Here is a 22755-nt window from a genome sequence, read left to right as displayed (position 1 = left end):
TTGGGGTGTGACAGTGGGGGTGCTTGCGTTGTCTGTGGCTGATGGAGTTGGGAGCTGACCCTTGGCAAGCACAGACAAGGCTTCCTCACGCTAAGGGTACGTGGTAGCGAGCTGCCTCTCAACCCTGAGTACTCCCTGGGAAGTGTCACTGTTGCACAATTGGCAAGATCTACAGCCCATTTGCTGGTTAGCCAAGGATCACACTCCAAACACTTATATACCAATAAAATAGATACTAAAAAACTCAAAAGTCAGAAAATTGAAAACAGTTCAAGTAAAAGATTACAATTTGTTATTTTCCATTTGTATATTTTGGGTAAGAGAAATAGAACAAAGGAAGGATGGGATGATTAAATCAGAGACATATGCTAAACATACAAGCATCAGCTGGCAAAACTGTGCAGAATTTGTCTTAAATGCTACAGATCAAATATGGAAGGATGAAAGCTTTGTTCCTGGAAGATAACAAGTATCAGGAGGAACTTATTATTAATCTATTAAAAGTGCCTGAGCCCAAAGGAGGGGCAGGAACCAATCTAGCACAATTTCCTTTGAAACAGCAATGCAGTTAGTGCTGGTCAAGATAGAGATCAGAAAACTGGAAATAAAAGAGAACCCAGGAAAGGGAGGTGGTAACAGAGAAGCAAAAATAGGAGGCATATGAACAACAGCAGGAGGCAGAGAAAGCAGCACAAGAGGAGGCCCACCAGAGAATACTGAAGCTGGAACACCAAAAGTGTGAAGATCAAGAAAAGGAAAGAGAGCAGAGCTTAAAAAGCTGAAAATGCAAGGACAGAATCTTTACCCCATGGGTACTCCGCACCAAGGATCACCAGCTGGGACAAACTCTGCCCAAGTCACTAGGAGACTGATAGCATTGAAGAATATTTGACCACTTTCAAAAGAATATGCAAGGTACATAAAATCCGTGATGACCAGAGAATGACTGTGTTACTCCTCAAACTGACTGGTAAAGCTTTACAAGTGTTCAGTTATATGGCTGAAAATGATGTTATGTTGCATGGTCTGTTTAAGAGGTCAGTGTTAAAAAGGTTTCAAATTACACCAGGGGCCATACCACCTAAAGTGTAGAAATCTCAAAAAAGTTAATACAAAAAAGTCCCCAGTAACTGTGGAAGCTGCAGCTGATGCTGCTGATTTATACCTACAAGTGAGAGCATTCATAGAGTGCATGTCCTCAAGAGAAGGGCGAAAGCCTGGTATAAGGGGGTCCCTGGTTTATTCCTGAGGAAAAGGAGGGTGGGGAGAGAACTAAGCTCATACCACCCCAGTACTAGTCATCTCCTGGTAACCCTAATTATCAGCCTCCAACCCAAGGGCACGGCTGAAGAAAGTGCTACTTGAGTAGTCTCTTGAAACCATGAAGAAACAGCACCTCAGTAATGGGGAGTCCAAATAAAGTGCCAGATCTTCCCAGGTTAGTGCAGCTACTCTTGAGTTGGAGACTTAAGTGGTGACAGAGGGGATTCCAGTTAATTTTGTCAGGTCTGATCTCCTTGAGGTAGACAAAGAGTTTAAGGAGATCAAGGTAAATAGTAAAGTGTGCTGGGGTGGAGAGACACTGGTGACCAGATTTCTCTAGTCAAGAGAGATGTGATTAAGGATGGTGATATGCTCCCAGGGGAGGAGGTAGAATTCCTTGTGTTCAGGCAATTTAAAGGCACTGTGCCTTTAGCCAGCATTTAATTAGAGTGGGATGGTTTAAGGGGTACTTTGAATGCGGGATTTCTTAAGCTGATGTGCTGGTGTGAAATGGCATAATGACAAAGCTGTTAACATTGTGACCTGTAGCAAGAGGGAATATCCTGAGTTGCCAGAGTAGGGTCTGAGAAGAAAGAGACAGCTGAGAGTGGAGAGGAGCCCTCTGCACCCTTATCAGGAGAATGTAGGAATGTGTCTGCAGGGAAGGGAAGGTAGGAGTCACCTCCCTCACTTGAGACAGCCCTTAGTGCAAACAAAAGCTAAATAGAATTTGTTGCAGAACAGAGCATAGAGGACTCTGTAGAGAGCATAAGGGAGGCCATCCTCAGTAGTGCCCAGATAAAAAGAACAGTCCCCGGAAAAATCATGGAGCAGGTCCTCAAGGAATCAATTCTGAAGCACTTAGAGGAGAGGAAAGTGATCAAGAACAGTCAGCATGGAGTCACCAAGGGCAAGTCATACCTGACTAACCTAATTGCCTTCTATGATGAGATAACTGGCTCTGTGGATGAGGGGAAAGCAGTGGACATGTTATTCCTTGACTTTAGCAAAGCTTTTGATACAGTCTCCAACAGTATTCTTGCCAGCAAGTTAAAGAAGTATGGGCTAGATGAATGGACTGTACGGTGGACAGAAAGCTGGCTAGATCGTCGGGCTCAACGGGTAGTGATCAATGGCTCCATGTCTAGTTGGCAGCTGGTATCAAGCGGAGTGCCCAAGGGTCGGTCCTGGGGCCAGTTTTGTTCAATATCTTAATTAATGATCTAGAGGATGCTGTGGTCTGCACCCTCAGCAAGTTTGTAGATGACATTAAACTGGGAGGAGTGGTAGATATGCTGGAGGGTAGGGATAGGATACAGAGGGACCTATACAACAAGGACAAGTGCAGAGTCCTGCATTTAGGACGGAAGAATCCCATGCACTGCTACAGACTAGGGACTGAATAGCTAGGCAGCAGTTCTGCAGAAAAGGATCTAGGGGTTACAGTGGACGAGAAGCTGGATATGAGTCAACAGTGTGCCCTTGTTGCTAAGAAGGCTAATGGCATATTTGGCTGTATAAGTAGAAGCATTGCCAACTGATTGAGGGATGTGACCCTTCCCCTCTATTTGGCACTGGTGAGGCCTCATCTGAAGTACTGTGTCCAGTTTGGGGCCCCACACTACAAGAAGGATGTGGAAAAATTGGAAAGAGTAAAGCAGAAGGCAACAAAAATGATTAGGGGGCTGGAGCACATGACTTATGAGGAGAGGTTGAGGGAATTGGAATTATTTAGTCTGCAGAAGAGAAGAATGAGAGGGGATTTGATAGCTGCTTTCAACTACCTGAAATGGGGTTCCAAAGAGGATGGATCTAGACTGTTCTCGGTGGTAGCAGATGACAGAACAAGAAGTAATGGTCTCCAGTTGCAGTGGGGGAGGTTTAGGTTGGATATTAGGGAAAAACTTTTTCACTAAGAGGGTGGTGAAGCACTGGAATGGGTTACCTCAGGAGGTGGTGCAATCTCCTTCCTTAGAGGTTTTTAAGGTCAGGCTTGACAAAGCCTTGGCTGGGATGATTTAGTTGGGGATTGGGCCTGCTTTGAGCAGGGAGTTGGACTAGATGACCTCCTGAGGTCCCTTCCAACCCTGATATTCTATGATTCTATGAACAGGGGGAGGCTTTTTGTAGAGAATGGGAGGATGTATACAGAAGCCCCATTTGGTAAAAAAACAAAAGTCCTGGGGAGCCCTATAAACAATTGATTGTGTGAAGCTCATGCTACTAGCCCACGAATGCCCTTTTGATGATCGCTTGGGAACAGAGCTATGAAAGCTTAAAGAAAAAATTCTTTTGGCCTCATATTCAAAATGATGTAAAGGAAAAACTTGCGACTTATGTCAAAAGCTGAAAAAGCCTGTAGGGGACTGCAAGGCTCCTGTGCATTCTTTACCAGTAATCAAAGAAGGATTTTCCAGGATTGCCACAGATATCACCCCAGTCAACCTGGGGAGGTGGGAGGAGAGAGGATGCAGAAGGTTCTATTAGTAATGGTGGATTTTGCCACCAGGTAACCAGGGGCAACTGCCTTGTCTAATGTGGAAGCTGAAACAGTTGGTAAGGCACCTTTCTCTATATTCAGCAGGGTGGTTTTCCAATAGACATCAGATTGGGAGCGGGGGGGGGGGTGCAATTTTATGTTCCAGCTATTGGATGTGTTGTGGAGGATGTGTTGGGTAGAGCAACTGAAATGTGCCCCATATCATCCAGAGACAGATGGGTTACTTGAGAGGTTCAGTGGGACCCTGAAATCTATGCTGAGAAAATATGTAAACAAGTGGGCAAGGGACTGGGATGTAATGTTGCACTGTCTTTTTGTTTGCTTACCAGGCGGTGCCACAAGAATCCACATGGTTTGCCCCATTTGACCTTGGTATGGGAGAAAGGTCAGAGGTCCTGGATCTCATTAGAGACTCCTGGGAGGGTGGCACTGAAGCAGAGAGGAACTGGTGGCTGAATGAGTGCAAAGGTTTAAGGAGGATATAAAGCAGGGGTGGGCAAACTATGGATTGCATCCAGCCTGTCAAATCTTTTAATCTGGCCCTTGAGCTCCATTGCCCCACTCCAGCTGGGGAGCGGGGCCGGGGGCTTCCCCTGCTTTGCCCATCCAGTGCTTCAGTTGGGTAGCGGGGTCGGGGGCTTGTCCCGCTGCTCCTGCCTGGCGCTCTCGTGTGTTCATGACTGGCATGAGGGCATGCATGTTATTCCAGCTGCACAACCCAAACACGCCTCACGCGCCATCAGAGCCTGGAATGTGCAAGCCCACATGCCTGCTACTTGTTGGCTTAGGTGACTCAGGGGTTTAGTAGTGTTAATTTTCCATTGTTGAAGATAAAACAAAGAGTAGTTGGCCAGGGAGTGCTCAGTGGTGATTTTCACAGTTGTGGGGTGTTGGACCTACGTGGGAGGAGATTTCTGAAAGCAGGGGGTTGGTGAATCTTGATCAGTTCCAATGACTGGAGTCTGATGCCCGACAAATCCAGGCTAGAGAGAGAGGGCAAGTTTTGTAATACATTGTTATGATGGTGTATTTATAATAGTAAGGTTTTATGTTTATTTCCACTAAAATGTATCTTTTTAAAATAGTTTATTTGAATATCTCTGAATTGTTAATTTTGTGAGCATTCATGGCCAGCCATACAATTTCCATAGCCACATCTGGCCCTCAGGCCAAAAAGTTTGCCCACCCCGATTTTAAAGTCTGTGCTGCGGATGGTGCAGCAAAACCTCACAAAGAGCCAAGCAGCTCAGAATCTCTTTTTGTTTGTTTGTTTGTTTGGATGAATTTTAAATCTCTGTCTAGTTTTCTTGAACCTGTTTAACATTCATTGTTGAAAACAACTTGTCGAATTTTCCATCAACATTTGTTGTAACAGGTTATTGTAACAGCACATGAACTTTCATATCCTTTTTACAATTAAGCTCACTATTAGGGTAAGTTTTTAGGCCCAATTATCATAATATAATATAAGGTTTTGTGCTGATTACGGAAAGTTTAATGCTGTCAAGTTTCCTGGTGCAAAACCCAGAATCAATGACATGCTAGACCCACTAAGCACGGCAAAGTTCCCAAGCACCCGGGTTTAACAAAGAGGTACTGGCAAATTCCCTTAGACATTGAAGTGCAGACAAAAATCTGCCTTCATTACTGATTTAGGACTTTTTGAGTTGAAAGTGTTACCATTTTGTTTAATCAATGCAGGAGCCACACACCAAGTGCCAGCTGGGTCATAGGATTTTGTTCTAGCTGACAGATGATATTGTCCTCTTCATCTGTTGTATGCAGAGTGGTGTTGTAGCCATGTTGGTCCCAGGATATTAGAGAGTAATGTAGTATCTTTTATTGGACCAACTTCTGTTGATGAGAGAGAGAGAGAAGCTTCTGAGCTGTGAAGAGATCTGTGTAAGCTCGAAAGCTTGTTTATCACTAATGGAAGTTGATCTAGTAAAAGATATTACCCACCTTGTCTCTCTAATTGCCATCTTCAGCAGTTCCTGGTCAGATCATAAAAGCTACTTAGGAATTGTGCTGAAGAAATCCAAAGATGCACGTCTCACGGTAAAGGTGTCAAAGTGTTAAATAAGGGCAGCTGAAATCCCTTATTCAGGTCACTGGATAGAAAAGGGCCAGATTTGCCCAGATACATTGGAAGTGTGATCCGTTGTCAACTGGTTGGTGCCCCAAGCCAAAAAACAAGTTAAGTCTTTCATAGGCTTGGCGAACTATTGTTGCAGGTTTGGGGAAGATTTCAGCAATAGTGTGTCTGCAAAAAAGACACAGCCAGACAAGTCAATTTGGACTGCAGCGTATCAGGAAAGCTTTGACACAGCAAAAAAAAATATTCTGTCAAAAAACCTGGTTCTGGCCTGTCCAGACTTTGACAAGATATTTGACCCCTGTGTACTGATGCATCTAACACTGGCTTGGGAACTCTCCTAATGCAGGCAGGCAAAGTCAACAAGAAAGTAATAGGATGTTTTTTAAGTAAAAAACTGACCCCTCCTACTCGCCGAATAAAATTACTCTGTCACAGAACGACAATTGTTTGCAATTGTGTGGGTGGTAAGGCAACTGAGGCCATACCAATGTAACAGAAACTTCAGAGTCCTAACAGCCCATTCTTCGTAAATATGGCTTCATAGATGAAAGGTACTAACTCCAGACTGCTATGTTGGAATATAGTGCTCCAAGAATATGATGTGGAACTTGTACATATCACAGGCAAAGAAAACATAGTGGTAGATGCACTGTCCAGGCAAGAGTGTTTCCAGCTGATGCCTATAGGTTAACCAGTGGCTAACTCTACTGCATCAATATAAAGGGTGAGCTGTAAGCCAGGAACTTCTTGGTGCCAACTGTTAGCAGGCATAGGGAATGCATAGAGTTTTTAGAGGGATTCCTTGGGTCAGATATATGCATCAGAGAACTGATCCATGGTCAGGCACAGGCAGGCTTCCTTATGATAAGGGTGCCTCACAACCCTTGGTACCCCCAGGAAGCGTCATGCTATGATCACCGGCTCCAAGAGTTATTCATACTTTTGCCTATAAACTACACTAATGCAGTCTTGAGATTGCACAGTTCAAAAAAGATGGGAATGCAAAAGTCCCAGTTCCTACAGTAACATAAACTTGTCCGTGTGGTACAGCCTGTGTGTTTTGTGACATGTAGAGACATGATCTATATTACATATGCATTTAGGGCTCAGTTGTGCCCAGCCCTGCACAGGAGGAGGGTGGGTGAGAGGTTGCAAGGAACGTCTCTCCCCTTGTGTCTCCTGGTAGAGCTAAGTAGAACAGTAATCCCTGTGCTCCCAGTAGTGCAGGGATTACTCCAAGCTAGTTCCACTACTGCTAACCTCCCCAAATGAGACAGAGAGGCAAAAATGGGGGGCCATCCTGTTGCCCTGCTTCTGCAAGAGTCAGGAGAGCTGGCCACACATGAGGGAGTACACCAAGCATGATGCAGTGGCCATGGTCCCACTGTACTCCAGGAAGCATTGTACCTGCCTGAGGCATAAGGTTTCTAGCATTTCCCACTGGGGTGGGGTGGCTCTGCAGCACTCCCTATTGTAGGCTCTGTTGTAATGCTTAGATTGGTTTATCTTTCCTATATTTCAGCCATTTTTGATGTAGCCTCACTCAAAAGAGCAAGGTGGGAATTACTTAAAGAAGAATTCATGTATTTTTTTTTACCTTTGGCAAACTTAAAATATCCAGGGGGTATTGCTGGAAATTCTTTCCTCGTTTTGCATGTTTTCTACTAACAACCTTTTTGCATGCATACATACAGAAATGTTTTTTGTTTTAAATCTCTTTGTATGGTTTTAATGAGGGTTACTTTGTATATATGGTACAAAACAGGTTACTCCAGTCAAATCGTCTCGGTCAAAAAGATACATTTCCTCTGGTGGCACAATTGAATCAATCAATCTTGATGCAGTCCCCCAGGCAGTTGCTCGTCTTGACAACAGCGCGGCTAAGCACAAGCTCTCCATAAGGCCAAAAAAACAGAAGCTGTCAAGAAAACACAGAAGATTAACAAAGGTATTGAACTGATTTGGGAGTTCAAATGGTGAGATGAGATGGTCTGCTTTAGAAACTGTAGTCAGTACTCACAAAACAGTCACAATTCAAAATAATGAGATTAGTGGTAGGTACGATGCAGGTACAGACATGGCTGAGTGCTCCTGAGCGCTTTCAAAACATAGGCTTTGTGTTCACTGCAAAACAAGGCATGTATTTTTTATATTGAGAGAACTCAAGATAGCTGTCTGAACGTAAAATCCTAGTGGAGACAAGGGATGGGTAGTGTTTCCTGGATGGGTGCAGCAAATCCTCAGCCCCAGATAGCTACGCAGAGGTAGAGTTCCAGGAGGCACTGTGAGAGTGCAACATGCTCTCTTCCCCACAATCAGCCAGCTCCATTGACCTGTGTGGAAGGAGGGTGAGCCATGGTCCTTTCTCTTTTCCCTTCCTCACTCCCTATGCTAGCAGGGAGAGGGCCCTGTGTACCCTTCCCCTCCTGGTGTGCCCCTGCCATAATCTGGCCATTGGGCTTCCAAAAGAAATACTTCACAATGTAAACAATGATAGGAAAGGAATGATGGAAGGAGCCCCTAGTCTCTCCTCCACTGCCTTCCCTCCTCTCCAGGAAATTGAAAGAGGCCAATGGGCTGCTTCCCTGGAGTAAACAGGAATATCCAGATGCGGGGGGAGGGGAGGAAGATAAGTGGGGAGGGAGCTGCCAGGCTGAGACATTTATTCACAGGAGGACAGCAGGACAGAGAAAAGAGCACAGCCACCCCTTTGCTTTGCTCTGTCTGTTCCCTCATCCTCCCTTCCTTCTGGTGAGAAACGTGTTGGCCCAGCATCTTCTTCCCCCTCAACTAACAGAAGGCATTTTAATGGTAATGGTGTTGTCTGAGGAGTTGCAGGGTGGTGGTGAGCCTGTTACGTTCTAGGGAAGGTCCATGGAGCTGGGAGGAAGCACTCCTATACTGGGCACAGAGTTAGTCAGCTGCTTGCCTAGAACCAGTGAGACTCCTGGCATGGCAGCGTGGAGCTGATGTACAAGAAACAGTCAGAAAGAGATGGGAGTGAAGGACTTCATACAATTTTTGCAGGTATTGCAGCTTAGTAAAAGCTGTTGATAGAGAAGCAAACATGGACTGAACAGGAGACTGAGGGTACATCTCCACTGCAGCTGGGAACCTGCTTCTCAGCTTGGGTAGACAGACACACACTAACTCTGCTTGATCTAACATACAAAAATATAGCAGAGTAGCCAGGAGTAGCCCCGGCTAATGCCTGGTACAAACCTGCCTGGAACCTCTGAGTATGTAGTTGGGTGTCTAGTCTGAGATGCCGCCTAAACTACCTCCCAGCTACAGTGCTATTTTTAGTACACTAGCTTGAGCAGAGCTAGCACATCTGTCCACCCACGCTGGGAAGTACGCTCCCAGCTGCAGGGTAGACATACCCTGAAACAAACAAAATATCTCTTGCACCACTAATACATCTCATGGTATCCCATTTAATCACAATGGCTATCTTCATTAAACAGCAGTCATCACACCTCTCCACTAGCATAGAAAAGCTGGGGATCTCCAGATTTTCCATAATTTTTAGGTAGCTCCCAGATTTCTGCATTGGAACAATCAGCTTGGGATGCCCTGACTAACTGGGGTTTAGCCGAGCCAGGCAGAGAGTAGCCAAGCAGCATTTCCTTTACCATTGTTCCTTCTGTCCTTGCCATCACTACCCAGCTGCTCTCTACAGGGCTGTGTGCTCTTTGTGTGGAAACAGCCAGCCCTGCAGAGAGAATGGACACAGACAATGCTTTTGAATAGATGCTTAATGTTTCTGAGTCTTAACTGAACAAACTCTGGAGCTTACAAAATGGTTCAATGTGGGGCAGTGCTGGAAACATGAATGTTACATTCTAAAATATGGTCACATCATGGGTGGCCAAAGTGAGGCCTGTGGGCCAGGTGAAGCCCTGTGTGATTGTGGCCACCCTCATGTGGCCTGTGGTGACCACAGATCCCAGCATACAATATTCCTCAATGAGCCCGGTGGCCTCCTTAGCTTTTGGCTTTGGTGGTATGTATCCGTATGCTCTGCGCTTCACACCCAGTTTTATAGTGAGGGTGACTGCTGCCTACTCCATTTTACACTATCAGCTGTGGCCTTTAGACTTCCCTGAAGGTGTTGCTTGGTAAGTCAGAATTTGGGCACCATTGATTTACATGCATTAGTGTAAAGCGTGATTTATTATTTAGTATTACCATGTTGTTGGTGCCAGAATGTGTCCTTTCTTTTACAGAATATCACTCCTGTAAAATGGTGAAACAGATAAACCAATATGTTGTTCAGTTACTCTAATATGTCATGGGTTGTGATACTGTAAACTCATGAGTTCATGTGTGTAGACTCTGTACTCAAATATAGTAAAAATACAACTTTTTAACAAAGGACAGAAGTAAAATGATCTATTATCTAAAGCCAATTGTTAAAAAATAGAGACTAGTCAGTTTGCAACTGATCAGTTTATCATTCTGTACAGTGAAGAAAGGGAACAATAACCAATATTAAGTAAATCTGATTTTGTTTCCCAACACTAGGAGTCACAAAGTGTAACAATGACAGAGTTTGAGCAAGAAAACCCAGAAACCCACCAGTACAGAGAGAGATACCCAGATGACAATGGACACATTGGCACAGCTAAGCCAACCCAGAACAGAGAGGGGCAAAAGCAGCTTGAGTTAGTAGATGAGAAAAGAAAGCAAGAAGATCACTGGAGAATGCTCGAAGCAAAAGAGAAAAGACAAATTGCAGAAGCAGAGGAAAAAAAACATCTGGAAGAACAAAGATTCCAGGAAATTGAAGAGATGCAAAGGGAACAGGAGAGAAAGTGTTGTGAGGAAGAGAAAAGGCAGCATCTTCTTGAGGAGGAGAAACATTTTAAAATAAAAGAGCAGAGGCACCAGGAGGAGAAGAAAAGACAACAAGAAGATCGGAGACGACAGGAACTGGAGGAGCAGAAAAGACTGGAAGAACGGAGACGACAGGAACTGGAGGAGCAGAAAAGACTGGAAGAACGGAGACGGCAGGAACTGGAGGAGCAGAAAAGACTGGAAGAATTTAGACAACAGGAACAGCAAGAAGGGAGACGAATGGAACTGGAGGAGCAGAAAATAAAAGAACTGGAAGAACAAAGGTGTCATGAGATTGAAAAACAGCATCAGGAGGAACAAAAAAGACAAGAATTGGAAGAACAGAGACAAGAATTTGAGAAAAGGCATCTTCAGGCTGAACAGAAGCTGCAGCAGGAGGAAGCAGCTAAGAGACTGGAAGAACAAAGCCAGCATCAGAAGGAAAAACAGAAGAGACAAGAAGAACAAACTCTACAAAAACTGGAGAAGCAAAAGACACAGGAAGAACAAAGACAACATGAGCCAGCAGAACAAATGCACCTGGAGAGTGAAGAGAGAGAACAACAGGGAAAATTTAAAATAAGGCAAGAGGAATCAAATGAACAAGAACTGAAAGAACAGACAGAAATACATGTGGATGGACAACAGCATCTGGAAAAGCAAGAAGAACAAGAGCAAGCCATAAGACAGCAACAGGTCAAAGAAGCAGCGAGTTCTGGGGATGCTGGTAGGGAATCCATGGAGAAGCAGCTTCAAGAAGAATCAAACCAACAAAAACCAAAACAATCACAGAAAGGGAAAGAAACAGTGCAAGAAAAGCTAACACCAAAGCAGAAGAGAGAAGTTGAAGCTCAGGAGCAGAAGATAGGTGAAGAACTAAGATGGCAGGAAGTAGATGAAAGGCAGGCTATGCACAGACCATTCACATTTCAAGTGTCATCGGGAGAGAAACAGATCATATTTCAGAAAGTGAATTTGAGCCCTGTTACTCCTGTCATAGAGGCAGCACAACATTCTACCCTCAAAGAATCCAAGACCCACAAATTTAGCAAAGGTTCTACTGCACTCCCCTACTCTTTGTGTGTCCCACACACAGCTATTTTGGTTACTGGAGCACAGCTTTGTGGCACTGCCGTAAACCTGAATCAGATCAAAGATACAGCTTGTAAATCTTTACTTGGTTTGACAGAAGAAAGAAAAAACCTGGATATTCCCCCACCAGAAAGCACCCAAAAAACTACTCTTGGTCCCAAATCTAGCCGCAGTAAAATGAAGTATACACAGGAGACATTGAACAACCAGGACATATTAGCAGAATGGGCTTCTATTAGATCCAGAATCCTAAGGAGTGCAGAAAACAGCAAGCTAAATGAAAAGGACAGAGTAAGTGTCTGTAGATACAGTGATGACTGGACACCCAAAGGACGAGGTGCTTCCCATGGCAATTTAAGGAAAACCCTTTCTGCAAATGCAAAATTTTCCATAACACCAGCATGGCAGAAATTTTCAGAAACCTCAAAAGCCAATGCAGATGCTGAGAGTTCAAGTGGTGCAGAAGGTACAGAACCAGAGAACACAAGAAAAAAGACAGATTCATCCAATGATGCAAATGATGATGTGGCTGCTCACTATGAGACTTCAGCTTGTAAAGATAATGCGACTGAAATGGCTACAAAGAGTGAAACACACTTTATAATGGCAAACAACACAGAAGGCTATAAGTTTGCCAAAGATCTTCCATCTTTCCTTGTTCCAAGCCTCTCTCATTCTCCAGGAAAAGAACTGCCCCAATCAGAATCTCCAGCTACTTTGGAAAGTCAGCAGAACACTGGTACACAAAAACTGGATAAAACAGCACCACACGAAGAAGAAAATATTTCTCCATTTGGTATAAAGTTAAGAAGGACAAACTACTCCTTGCGTTTCCACTATGATCAACAGGCGGAGCAAAAGAAAAAGAAAAGATACAGTGCAGGAGATAGTTTTGATGGTGTACTTGCTCCACTAGTTACAACAGAAAGTGGAAAAGAGACAATTAATACCGCTCTAAAAGACAATATATCCCCTAGCCTAGAGAGAAGGGATGCCACCATTAATCTTTTAAAAGACTCTTCAAATAATGTTTTGGAGAACTCAGAAACAACAGTTACACTGTTATTCCCATCAATCAACAGCCAGATTCCTTTACTTAGTCATGAGAAACCTGTGTGTAAATCATCACTCCAACAGAAACCTGCATTAGCTCCAAAGCCCACAAACCAGACCCCGCCATCCTCTCCTCTCTCTAAAATGAACAGATCAAATTTAGCTGACACGTTAGGTCAAAGGGCGGCTAAACCTGAGTCAGACACCACCTGGAAAAAAGAAGACAGTAAAGTGAATGTGGTGCACTCACCAGCACAGAATGAGAACAAAAATGAAGAGGAAGAAACCAGAGAAAAGAAGTCATTTTTCTCATCTATCACCATGCCATGGAGAGAGAGAGCTGACAAAAAGCCTGAGCCATTGAAAAAAGGTATGCAACATGAAACTGTCACATGTAACTACGGGCCACGTTTCCAGAATGAGAGGCTGGAGGTATGTGTGCAGAATTTTGGCCTTAAATTTAGGCTATTATTAATCCTTATCTGGTTTGGTAACAACTTAGTGCCAGTGGTGTACAAATAATCAGGAGACTAATTCCAGTCTCAAAATGCTTACAGTCTGGTTTAGATACAGACAAAACAGATCACACACAAATAATAAGTCTGAAAGTGGCAATCCTGGCATCTAATTGTGGTCTCTCAAGGAAGTGTGTTTTAAAGAAGCAATTGAAATCTCTTGTTCAGTCAGAAGATATGGATATAGACCTCCTTAATGTTTTTAATTAAATAAATACTACTGGGAATTGTGTGATTCTGGGAGTCTTTAACTTCTCAGATATTATAATAGTAAGGTCCAGATTTTCCTGGATGTGATAGTCAACAGATTTCTTCACCAAATGGTTGCTGAACCAACAAGAGGGGATGCCATTTTAGATTTGGTATTAGTGAGCAGTGAGGACCTCATAGAAGAACTGGTTGTAAAGGACAACCTTGGTTTGAGTGATCATGAGCTAATTCAGTTTAAACTAAATGGAAGGATAAACAAAAATAGGATCTGCAATTAGGACCCTTCATTTCAAAAGGGCAAACTTTAATAAATTAAGGGAATTAGGGAGTAGACTGGACTGAAGAACTCAAGGATCTGAATGTGAAGGAAGTTTGGAATTAGTTTCCACAACTTTGACTTAAAGTATCTGAAGTCTGCATCCCAAGCAGGGGGAAAAAATTCATAGGGAAGGGTTGCAGACCATGATGGATGAACAAGCATCTCAAACAAGTGATTAAGAGAAAGCAGAAAGCCTACAAGGAATGGAAGATAGGATGAATCAGCAAAGAAAGCTACCTCTTGGAGGTCAGAAAGTGTAGGATTAAAGTGAGAACAGCCAAAAGCCAAGCAGAGTTGGACCTTGCAAAGGGCATTAAAATAATTAGTAAAAGATTCTAGAGCCATATAAATAAGAAGAAAACAAGGAAAAAAGTGGAATTGCTAAACACTGAGGATGGGTGGAGATTAAAGATAAACTAGGCGTGTCCCAACATCTAAACAAATACTTAGCCTCATTAAAAACTGAGGTAAATGAAGAACTTAGGGGTAGCTGCAGGGTGGTTAATGGGAATGAGAACACTGAGGTAGAAATTACCACATCCAAGGTGGAAGTCAAAGTCAAACTGAAACAGTTTAACTTGACTAAATCGGGGGACCCAGATAATCTCCATCCAAAAATATTAAAGGAACTGGCACATGAAATTGCAAGCCCAACAGCAAGGATTTTTAATGAATCTGTAAACTCAGACATTGTACTCTATGACTGGAGAATTGCTAATACTGTTCCTATTTTTGTAAGAAAGGGAGTAAAAGTTATCTGGGAAACTACAGACTTGTTAGTTTGACTTCAGTTGTATGCAAGGTTTTGGAATAAATTTTGAAAGAGAAAGTAGTTAAGGACATAGAAGTTAACAGTAATTGGGATAAAATACAACCTGGTTTTACAAAAAGTTGATCGTGCCAGAACCAACCTGATCTCCTTCTTTGAGAAGATAAACTGATTTTTTTTTAGACAAAGGCAATGCAGTAGAGCTCATCTACCTGGATTTCAGTAAGACATTTGATACAGTTTCACATGAGAAATTATTAGTGAAATTGGAGAGGATGTGGATTAATATGAGAACTGAAAGGTGGATAAGGAACTGGCTCAAGGGAAGACTATAACAGATCATACTGAAAGGTCAGGCTGGAAGGAGGTTACTATGGAGTTCCTCAGGGATTGCTCTTGGGACCAATCTTATTTAACATTTTTCTGATGTTGGCACAAAAAGTGAGAGAGTGTGCTAATAAAATTTGACACAAAGTTGGGAAGTATTGCCAATATGGAGGAGGACTGGAATATCATAACAGAAGATCTCAGTAACATTGTACACTGGAATAATAGAAACAGGATGAAATTTAATATTGCAGAATGAAAAGTCACACATTTAGGGACTAACAAAAAATGCTGGTATAAGCTGGGAACATATCAGTTGGAAGTGACAGTGGAGCGTGTATTGGTTCATCACAGGATGACTATGCTGCAGTGTGATGTGGCTGTGGAAAAAAAAAGGCTAATGCAGTCCAAGGATGCATCAGGAGAGGTATTTCCAGTAGAGACAGGGAAGTGTTAAAACCATTATACAAGGCACTGGTGAAATCTCATCTGGAACAGTGTGTGCAGTTCTGGTCTGTCCTGTTTAAGAAGGATGAATTCAAATTGAAACAGGTACGGAGAAGGGCTACTAGGATGAGCCGAGGAATGGAAAACCTGTCTTATGAGAGGAAACTTGTTTAGTCTAACCAAAAGCAGGCTGAGGGGAGATATGATTGCTCTCTGTAAATACATCAAAGGGATAAATACCAGGGAGGGAGAGGAATTATTTAAGTGTCAATGTAGACACAAGAACAAATGGATATAAACTGGCCAAGAAGTTTAGACTTGAAATTACGAGAAGGTTTCTAACCATCAGATGAGTGAAGTTCTGGAACAGACTTCCAAGGGGAACAATGGGGGGCAAAAATCTTCTGGCTTCAAGACTGAACTTGATAAGTTCATGGAGGGGGTGGTATAGTGAGACTGCCTACAATGGCATGTAGCTGATCTGTGATTGCTAGCAGCAAATATCTCCAAAGGCCAGTGATGGGATACTAGATGGGGAGGGCTCTGAGTTACTACAGAGAATTATTTCCCAGGTGTCTGGCTGGTGAGCCTTGCCCACATGTTCAAGGTCTAACTGATCATCACATTTGGGATCGGGAAGAAATTTTCCTCTTTGTCAGATTGGCAGACCCTGGGGTGGGTTTCACCTTCCTCTGCAGTATGGGGCAAGGGTTACTTGCAAGTTTAAATTAGTGCAAATGGTGGATTTTCTATAACTTGAAGTCTTTAAAATAGGGCTGTCAATTAATTGCAGTTAACTCAAGCAATTAATGCAAAACTGATTAACTAGATTAAAAAATTTGCAATTAATCGCCATTTTAATTGCACTGTTAAACAATAATATAATACCAATTTAAATTTTCAAATATATTAATTTCAATTACAACACAGAATGCAAAGTGTACACTGCTCATTTTATAGTATTATTTTGATTATCTTTTTACAGTGCAAATATTTGTAAACAAAACAAATAGTATTCAGTTCACTTCATACAAGTACTGTAGTGCAATCTCCTTAGCATGGAAGTGCAATTTACAAATGTAGAATTAGTTTTTTTTTTTACATGACTGCACTCAAAAACAAAACAATCTAAAACTTGAGAACCTACAAGTCCACTCAGTCCTACTTCTTGTTCAGCCAATAGCTAAGACAAACAAGTTTGTTTACATATACAGGAGAGATTGCTGTCTACTTCTTATTAACAGTATCACCTGAAAGTGAGAACAGGTGCTCGCATGGCACTGTTGTAGCCCACGTTACAAAGTATTTATGTGCTAGATATGCTAAACGTTCATATGCTCCTTCATGCTTCTACCACCATTCCAGAGGACATGCTTCCATGCTGATGATCCTTGTTTAAAAAAAAAAAAAAGGTGTTAATTAAATTTGTGACTGAACACTGTGAGAGAGAATTGTATGTCTCCTGCTCCATGGTTTTACCTGGCTTCTGCCATATATATTTTGTGTTATGGCAGTCTCAGATGATGCCCCAGCATATGTAGTTCTATTTCAGAACACTTTTGCTGCAGATCTGACAAAACACAAAGAAGGTACCAATATGAGATTTCTAAAGACAGCTACAGCACTTGACCCAAGGTTTAAGAATCTGAAATGCCTTTCAAAATCTGAAAGGGACAAGGTGTGGAACATGTTGTCAGAAATCTTAAAAGAGCAACACTCTGATGTGGAAACTACAGAACATGAAACAGCAAAAAAGAAAATCAACCTTCTGCTGGTGGCATCTGACTCAGATGATGAAAATGAACATGCTTCGGTCCGCACTGCTTTGGATTGTTATCAAGCAGAACCTGTCATCAGCATGGAAGCATGTCCTCTGGAATGGTGGTCAAAGCATGAAATGGCATACAAATGTTTAGTATATCTGGCACATAAATCCTTGCGGTGCTAGCTATAACAGTGTCATGCGAATGCCTGACCTCACTTTCAGGTTACATTGTAAATAAGAAGCAGGCAGCATTATCTTCTGTAAGTGTAAACAAACTTATTTGTCTTAGCGATTGGCTGAACAAGAAGTAGGACTGAGTGCACTTGTAGGTGCTAAAGTTTTACATTCTTTAATTTTTGAGCACACTTATGTAAAAAAAATCTATATGTGTAAGTTGCACTTTCATGATAGAGACTGCACTACGGTACTTGTATGAGGTGTATTGAAAAAAATTTCTGATGTTTATCATTTTTACAGTGCAAATATTTGTAATAAAAAATAACTATAAAATGAGCACTGTACACTTTGTATTCTGTGTTGTAATTGAAGTCAATATATTTGAAAATATGGAAAACATCCAAATATATGGTATTCTATTATTGTTTAACAGTGCAATTAAAACTGCAATAGATCATGACTTTTTTTTTTTTAATCGCACCATGAATCACAATTCATTTTTTAATTGTTTGGCAGCCCTACTTTAAGCCATGATTTGAGAACTGCGGTTAGGGGTTATTAAAGGAGTGGGTAGGTGAGGTTCTGTGCTCTGCAATGTGCAGGTCAGACTAGATCAGTGTTTTCCAACTGGTGTGCTGTCAGGCCCGAACAGGTGTGCTGCAGAATTTTTTTAAAAACTATATGTGGAGTGGGGATGGGACAGGGGAAAAGAAAGTGGGGAAAGCTGCCTTCTAATTAGCTGCCTGACTCATTGCCCTACCTCCTCCAGGGGCAGAGCAACCAATTGGAGTTCAATATCCCTCTCCTCCCCAGTCCTCTCTTGTGAGCAACTGATCAGCTCCTCTGCCTCTCCCCATCCTTCCTGCAGGCCCTCCCCAACCAGGATTGAGAGGGGGAAGAATCTCAGGAGAGGAAGGGGGGGTGGAGGTGGGGGCTGGGTGTGAGGCAGGGGCAGAAACAGGGTGAGGTGTGGGCTTCACTGGTGGAGGGTGAGGACAGAACTGATGGGGGCAGGGGCACAATTTAGGGAGGATAGGGGGCACCTGCATGGGCAGAGATGGGGGGTGTTGATCCCCAAACTGAATGAGTTGCAGAGGCAACGCATGCATGTGGGGGGGCAGATTTCTTACTTCCATTTGGCCCTGCTCCCACTCCAAGCCCCGGGACCCTCTAGAGGGCGTTGGCTGACCAGAGCCCCCTATGGGGGCACAGAGGAACATTCGGGGGGGGGGGTGAGCGGCAACGCCAGCTGCTCTGTGTGCCCAGGTCAGTTTCTCCACCTGGGCTGGGTAACAACCACAGGCTTAGATATACAGTCCTCTGTGCTGCAAACCACTGGGTACCCATGATCATGGGGACTGTAGGATGGCATGGTTCAGCCTAGCTCAGTGTGCACATGGCCACAAGGAATGGAGCAGCCTCCACTGTGCCAACTAGGGACTGATCACGTAGCTGGGATCTGTAGCAGCAGCATCCCCTCGGACACAGCTCCTGCCTGCACCCTGAGCTACATCCTCTCTGCACACAGCCCCTAGCTACCCCCCATGTACTCCCTGAGCTACACCCCTCCCAGCACACAGCCCCTATAGACTGTGAATGGCAACGGTGGGAAACAGCTTAAACTGAGGTGATCAGGAGGCCAGTTCATTTGGAGACAATATGATGGTGTACTTCAAAATAATTAAAATTCTGAAGGTGTGCTGTGCAAAGAAGTGGTTGGGAACCACTAGTATGTTACACTACCCTTCATGTATTGTTTTTCAGACAGCTTGTATATATCTTTATAAAGTGCTATGATCTAGATCCTGTTGCAATGCAGTGGCTTTGTGCCCTACCACTGGCAGATTGCCATAAAACACACAACCCATCATAGAAGGACCCTGCAGTGGCAGAGAGACAGTATAGTGGCTTCTCAGCCATCTTCCTTACCTGTTGCCAGCAAAGGGGATATGGTCAGCTCTTCCCTGTGTCCCACTGCTCTTCAGTTGCTGCATTATGGAGGGAGACCTGTAGCTCCAGCATAGTGAGAATGTAATTTGTACATTATTACGTTCAACTGAGGATAGGGTTAAATGGGTAGCAGCAATGTAGAATGAGTGTCACTGTAAGGACAGATCAGAGGTACAGGGTAGGACAGGCAGAATCCAAGTGGTCTCTGGAAACTTAACTCCAAATTCCCAGGCTTTCAATTGTTTGCTTTATGAATGTTCTACATGTTTTTATAATGCACTGAATGAGTCTTTTCCCTGAAATAGCTGCTCTGTTTTTACAATCTCCTTCAAAACAACCATTTTTAGGATTTTCCTTAGATTTTTGTTTTCCCCTAAGCTTTTTTTATGTAAAGATGATGTATGAAAACTAGTTGGAGATGTGCTACTAAAATGAAGAGCAGAGAGTGAGCTAAATTCAGGACTCTTCCAGAGTTTCTGTGCTTCACTCAGCTCTGCAGATATCCTAGTGGGAAACAGAGACCTTTGCAGGAGCATCAGTTGTGCTGCTCTCAGATGCACACATTTTTAATCCTGGGTGCTGGCCTAATTTCCAGGCAGTTTATAGGAAGTCTCCTGATTGTTGCTGAAGACATCTTAAACCTTGAAGACCCTGATAGCTCCAATCCAGAATTTTAAAGGCATGTAGCATCTGGTGGTAGATTTCCCAAACTCTATGCTGTCCAACCTGAGAAACACAACAGTTTGCTCAAAGGTTCCAAAGCAACATATCAAATAACTCCTCAGTTAAATGGCATACTTTCTAGATATAGCCAAAGGCACCAGTGCGCTACGAGGCCAACAGAATAAAACAAGTTTTGACATTGGGCCATTTTAAGATATGAGGTTGTAAACAAATGATGTTTTTGGAAAAGTGAACACCTACCATGCTCTAAACTCATCCCAGGTGCTTTCTATGGGAGAATCAAAATGGTGCTTTAAATGGAAACCCAGTGAAAGACCTGACCATTATGGTTAGGATTTTGGATGTTTTTGTTTAGTCGCTCTCACTTTTAAGCATGTAGAATTTTAGCTCTTGAAGGAAAGCCATTTACATCAACTTTATATATCTAGTGATTCTTCTTCAGCATAAAGAATGATGATGATGTGTTATAAGAAAATAACTCCTGATGCTTAAATGCTATCAATTATTAAAAAAAAAAAACAAAAAAAACCCACCAACCCTGCACAAACCTGTAAAATTTCAGAAAGCCGTTACCATGGTAGGGGCTCTAAATCAGTCTCTAGAAATATGAGACAGTGCAGAACTGTGTCCCATTGTCAAAAGTGGGCCAACACTATGATGACCAAATGTAGCTCAGTGTGTTTTTACATGAGATCAACAGTTAACATTTTATTTGAAATACAAGTTGGGCCTGAAAATGCTACAGTTTCCAGCATGTGACCTCCATTGTGATATTGTTCAGATTAAGATGAAGCACTACATACTGGAACAACCAGTCTCTGTGGACTACCCAGCTGTCCTCCATTTTATACAAATAGCATTTATGGCAAGTTGTCACTTGAGCCCACACTTAGGCAAAGCTGAGCACAGCTGGGCTAAAGGGATTAAGTATCAAAATAGGTAGAATTAGGATATAAGGCTGAATTCCTGCCTGGAGTAAGATCAGTGAAGTTACACCAAGGATGACTTTGGCCTGCTAAGTATAAGGCTGGACTATTGTAATGTCTCTGCTTGATGAGTAACAAATCTGCTTCAGAATGTGATAAATGCTTGAAAGGCTGAGACTGACACTGAGTTCAATGTGTTTAAACAAAGTTTGCTGTCCATATTGCTGTATTTTATTTTTTAGGACTAAGCAAAAACAAACACCTTTTGTATTGCACTCAACCACTCTTCTTATCCTTTTCTTTTTCTTATAGAAAAGCCAGTTCTCCAGAGCAGGCATTCTTTAGATGGCTCCAAATTGATGGAAAAAGTTGAATCTGCACAACCGCTGTGGATTACATTAGCACTACAAAAGCAAAAGGGATTTCGTGAGCAGCAAGCTACCAGAGAGGAGAGGAGACAAGCCAGAGAGGCAAAGCAGGCTGAGAAGCTCGCTAAAGATAATGTAAAATAATAAAGAAGCTTCAGAAAACTTTTTTTTTTAAAATACTGCTCTCTTGATTTAGTTGTATTTGAATTCCTGTTCAGTTTGTGAAATTTTATAAAAAGCTAATGTGAGTCAGTAAAATCAGGTGGTAAGTCTGGGGTTTAGCTTTGCACAAATGAAGAACATTGCAAACCAATTTTCAGTACAAAATGTTGTATACTGTTACTGAATTTCAATCTGATCTCCAGCGCTTCATGAAGTCACTGACATTTTGCATGTTTTTATCATCAATCACGTATGAAAGATGTGCACGTAAAAGCATCATTGTTAATTTGGGGTTGCTGTCACTACAGGCCATCGTTTGGAATATTTTATTTGTTTATAGTAGACCAGGGGGTTCTCAACCTTTTTCTTTCCAAGGTCCCCCCAACATGCTATAAAAACTCCACAGCCCACTTGTGCAACAACTGGTTTTCTGCATATAAAAAGCCAGGCCTGGCATTAGGGGGTAGCAAGCAGGGCAATTCCCCGGGGCTCCATGCCACGGGGCCCCCTTGAAACTAAGTTGCTCAGGTTTTGGCTTCAGCCCCGAGTAGCCAGGCTCAGAGACCCAGGCTTCACCCTCATGCGGTGGGGCTTTGGCTTTCTGCCCTGGGCCCCAGCAAGTCTAACGCTGGTCCTGTTTGGTGGCCCCCTGAAACCTGCTCGAGAACCACTGTAGTAGACCATACATAATGGACTGTTTCTGATCTAACACTTTTCCTTCTCCAACCTAGGCTGCTGTAAGCAATCAGTCAGATAATAAAGGCAGCAATATCAGCAAAACAAGTGTACTACAGAAACCTACACCTCAGGAAGACGAGAAGAAAATTGAGATGGCGGTGTCAAGACTAGAACGCAGAGAGCAGCTCAAAAAGTCCAATACCCTTCCTACTTCTGTGACAGGTACAGTGAGAGATTTAGGTTTTCAATGGTGATCACTTTTTTTTAGTGGTAGCATTGCAGAGTTCTCAGGAGGGAATTAGATTCTTTTTTTGGCTCACACATCATCATCAGAATTATAAACTAAGTTCCAGCTGCAACATCTTTATTATTTCAGCAAGGAACCCAGCTTGTCAGTCAGATCCCTGGTTAAGTCTGATGGGCTGGCAATTAAATAAGATCCTTTTTCTACTTTTAAAATGACCAGATTTAATCTGGAAGTCCCCTGAGAGACTATAAGCATGGAATTCACAATGTAAATTTGACAGTCACTTCCAGATTAGCACTTCTGTTTCAAGGTTTGGTTTACAGGGCTGAGACTAGTTGCCAGCGATCTCGTTTTCAACTGGAATGC

General features: G+C 42.8%; 1 protein-coding gene across 6 annotated transcripts in view; it reads left to right on the top strand.

Moving 5' to 3' along the window:
• Positions 1 to 22755, top strand: part of CRACD (capping protein inhibiting regulator of actin dynamics) — a 226454-nt gene that overhangs the window by 194508 nt on the left and 9191 nt on the right. For all 6 annotated transcript variants that reach the window (XM_050947334.1, XM_050947335.1, XM_050947333.1 and 3 more), the window contains 4 exons: positions 7627 to 7809; positions 10389 to 13215; positions 21247 to 21437; positions 22196 to 22364. In XM_050947334.1, coding sequence (XP_050803291.1) covers positions 7627 to 7809; positions 10389 to 13215; positions 21247 to 21437; positions 22196 to 22364 — 3370 coding nt within the window. The remainder of the gene's footprint in view (positions 1 to 7626; positions 7810 to 10388; positions 13216 to 21246; positions 21438 to 22195; positions 22365 to 22755) is intronic.

This window comes from Gopherus flavomarginatus, chromosome 3 (assembly GCF_025201925.1).
Source record: "Gopherus flavomarginatus isolate rGopFla2 chromosome 3, rGopFla2.mat.asm, whole genome shotgun sequence".
Taxonomy (NCBI): Eukaryota; Metazoa; Chordata; order Testudines; family Testudinidae; genus Gopherus; species Gopherus flavomarginatus.
This window is presented reverse-complemented; position numbering and strand designations above follow the sequence as displayed.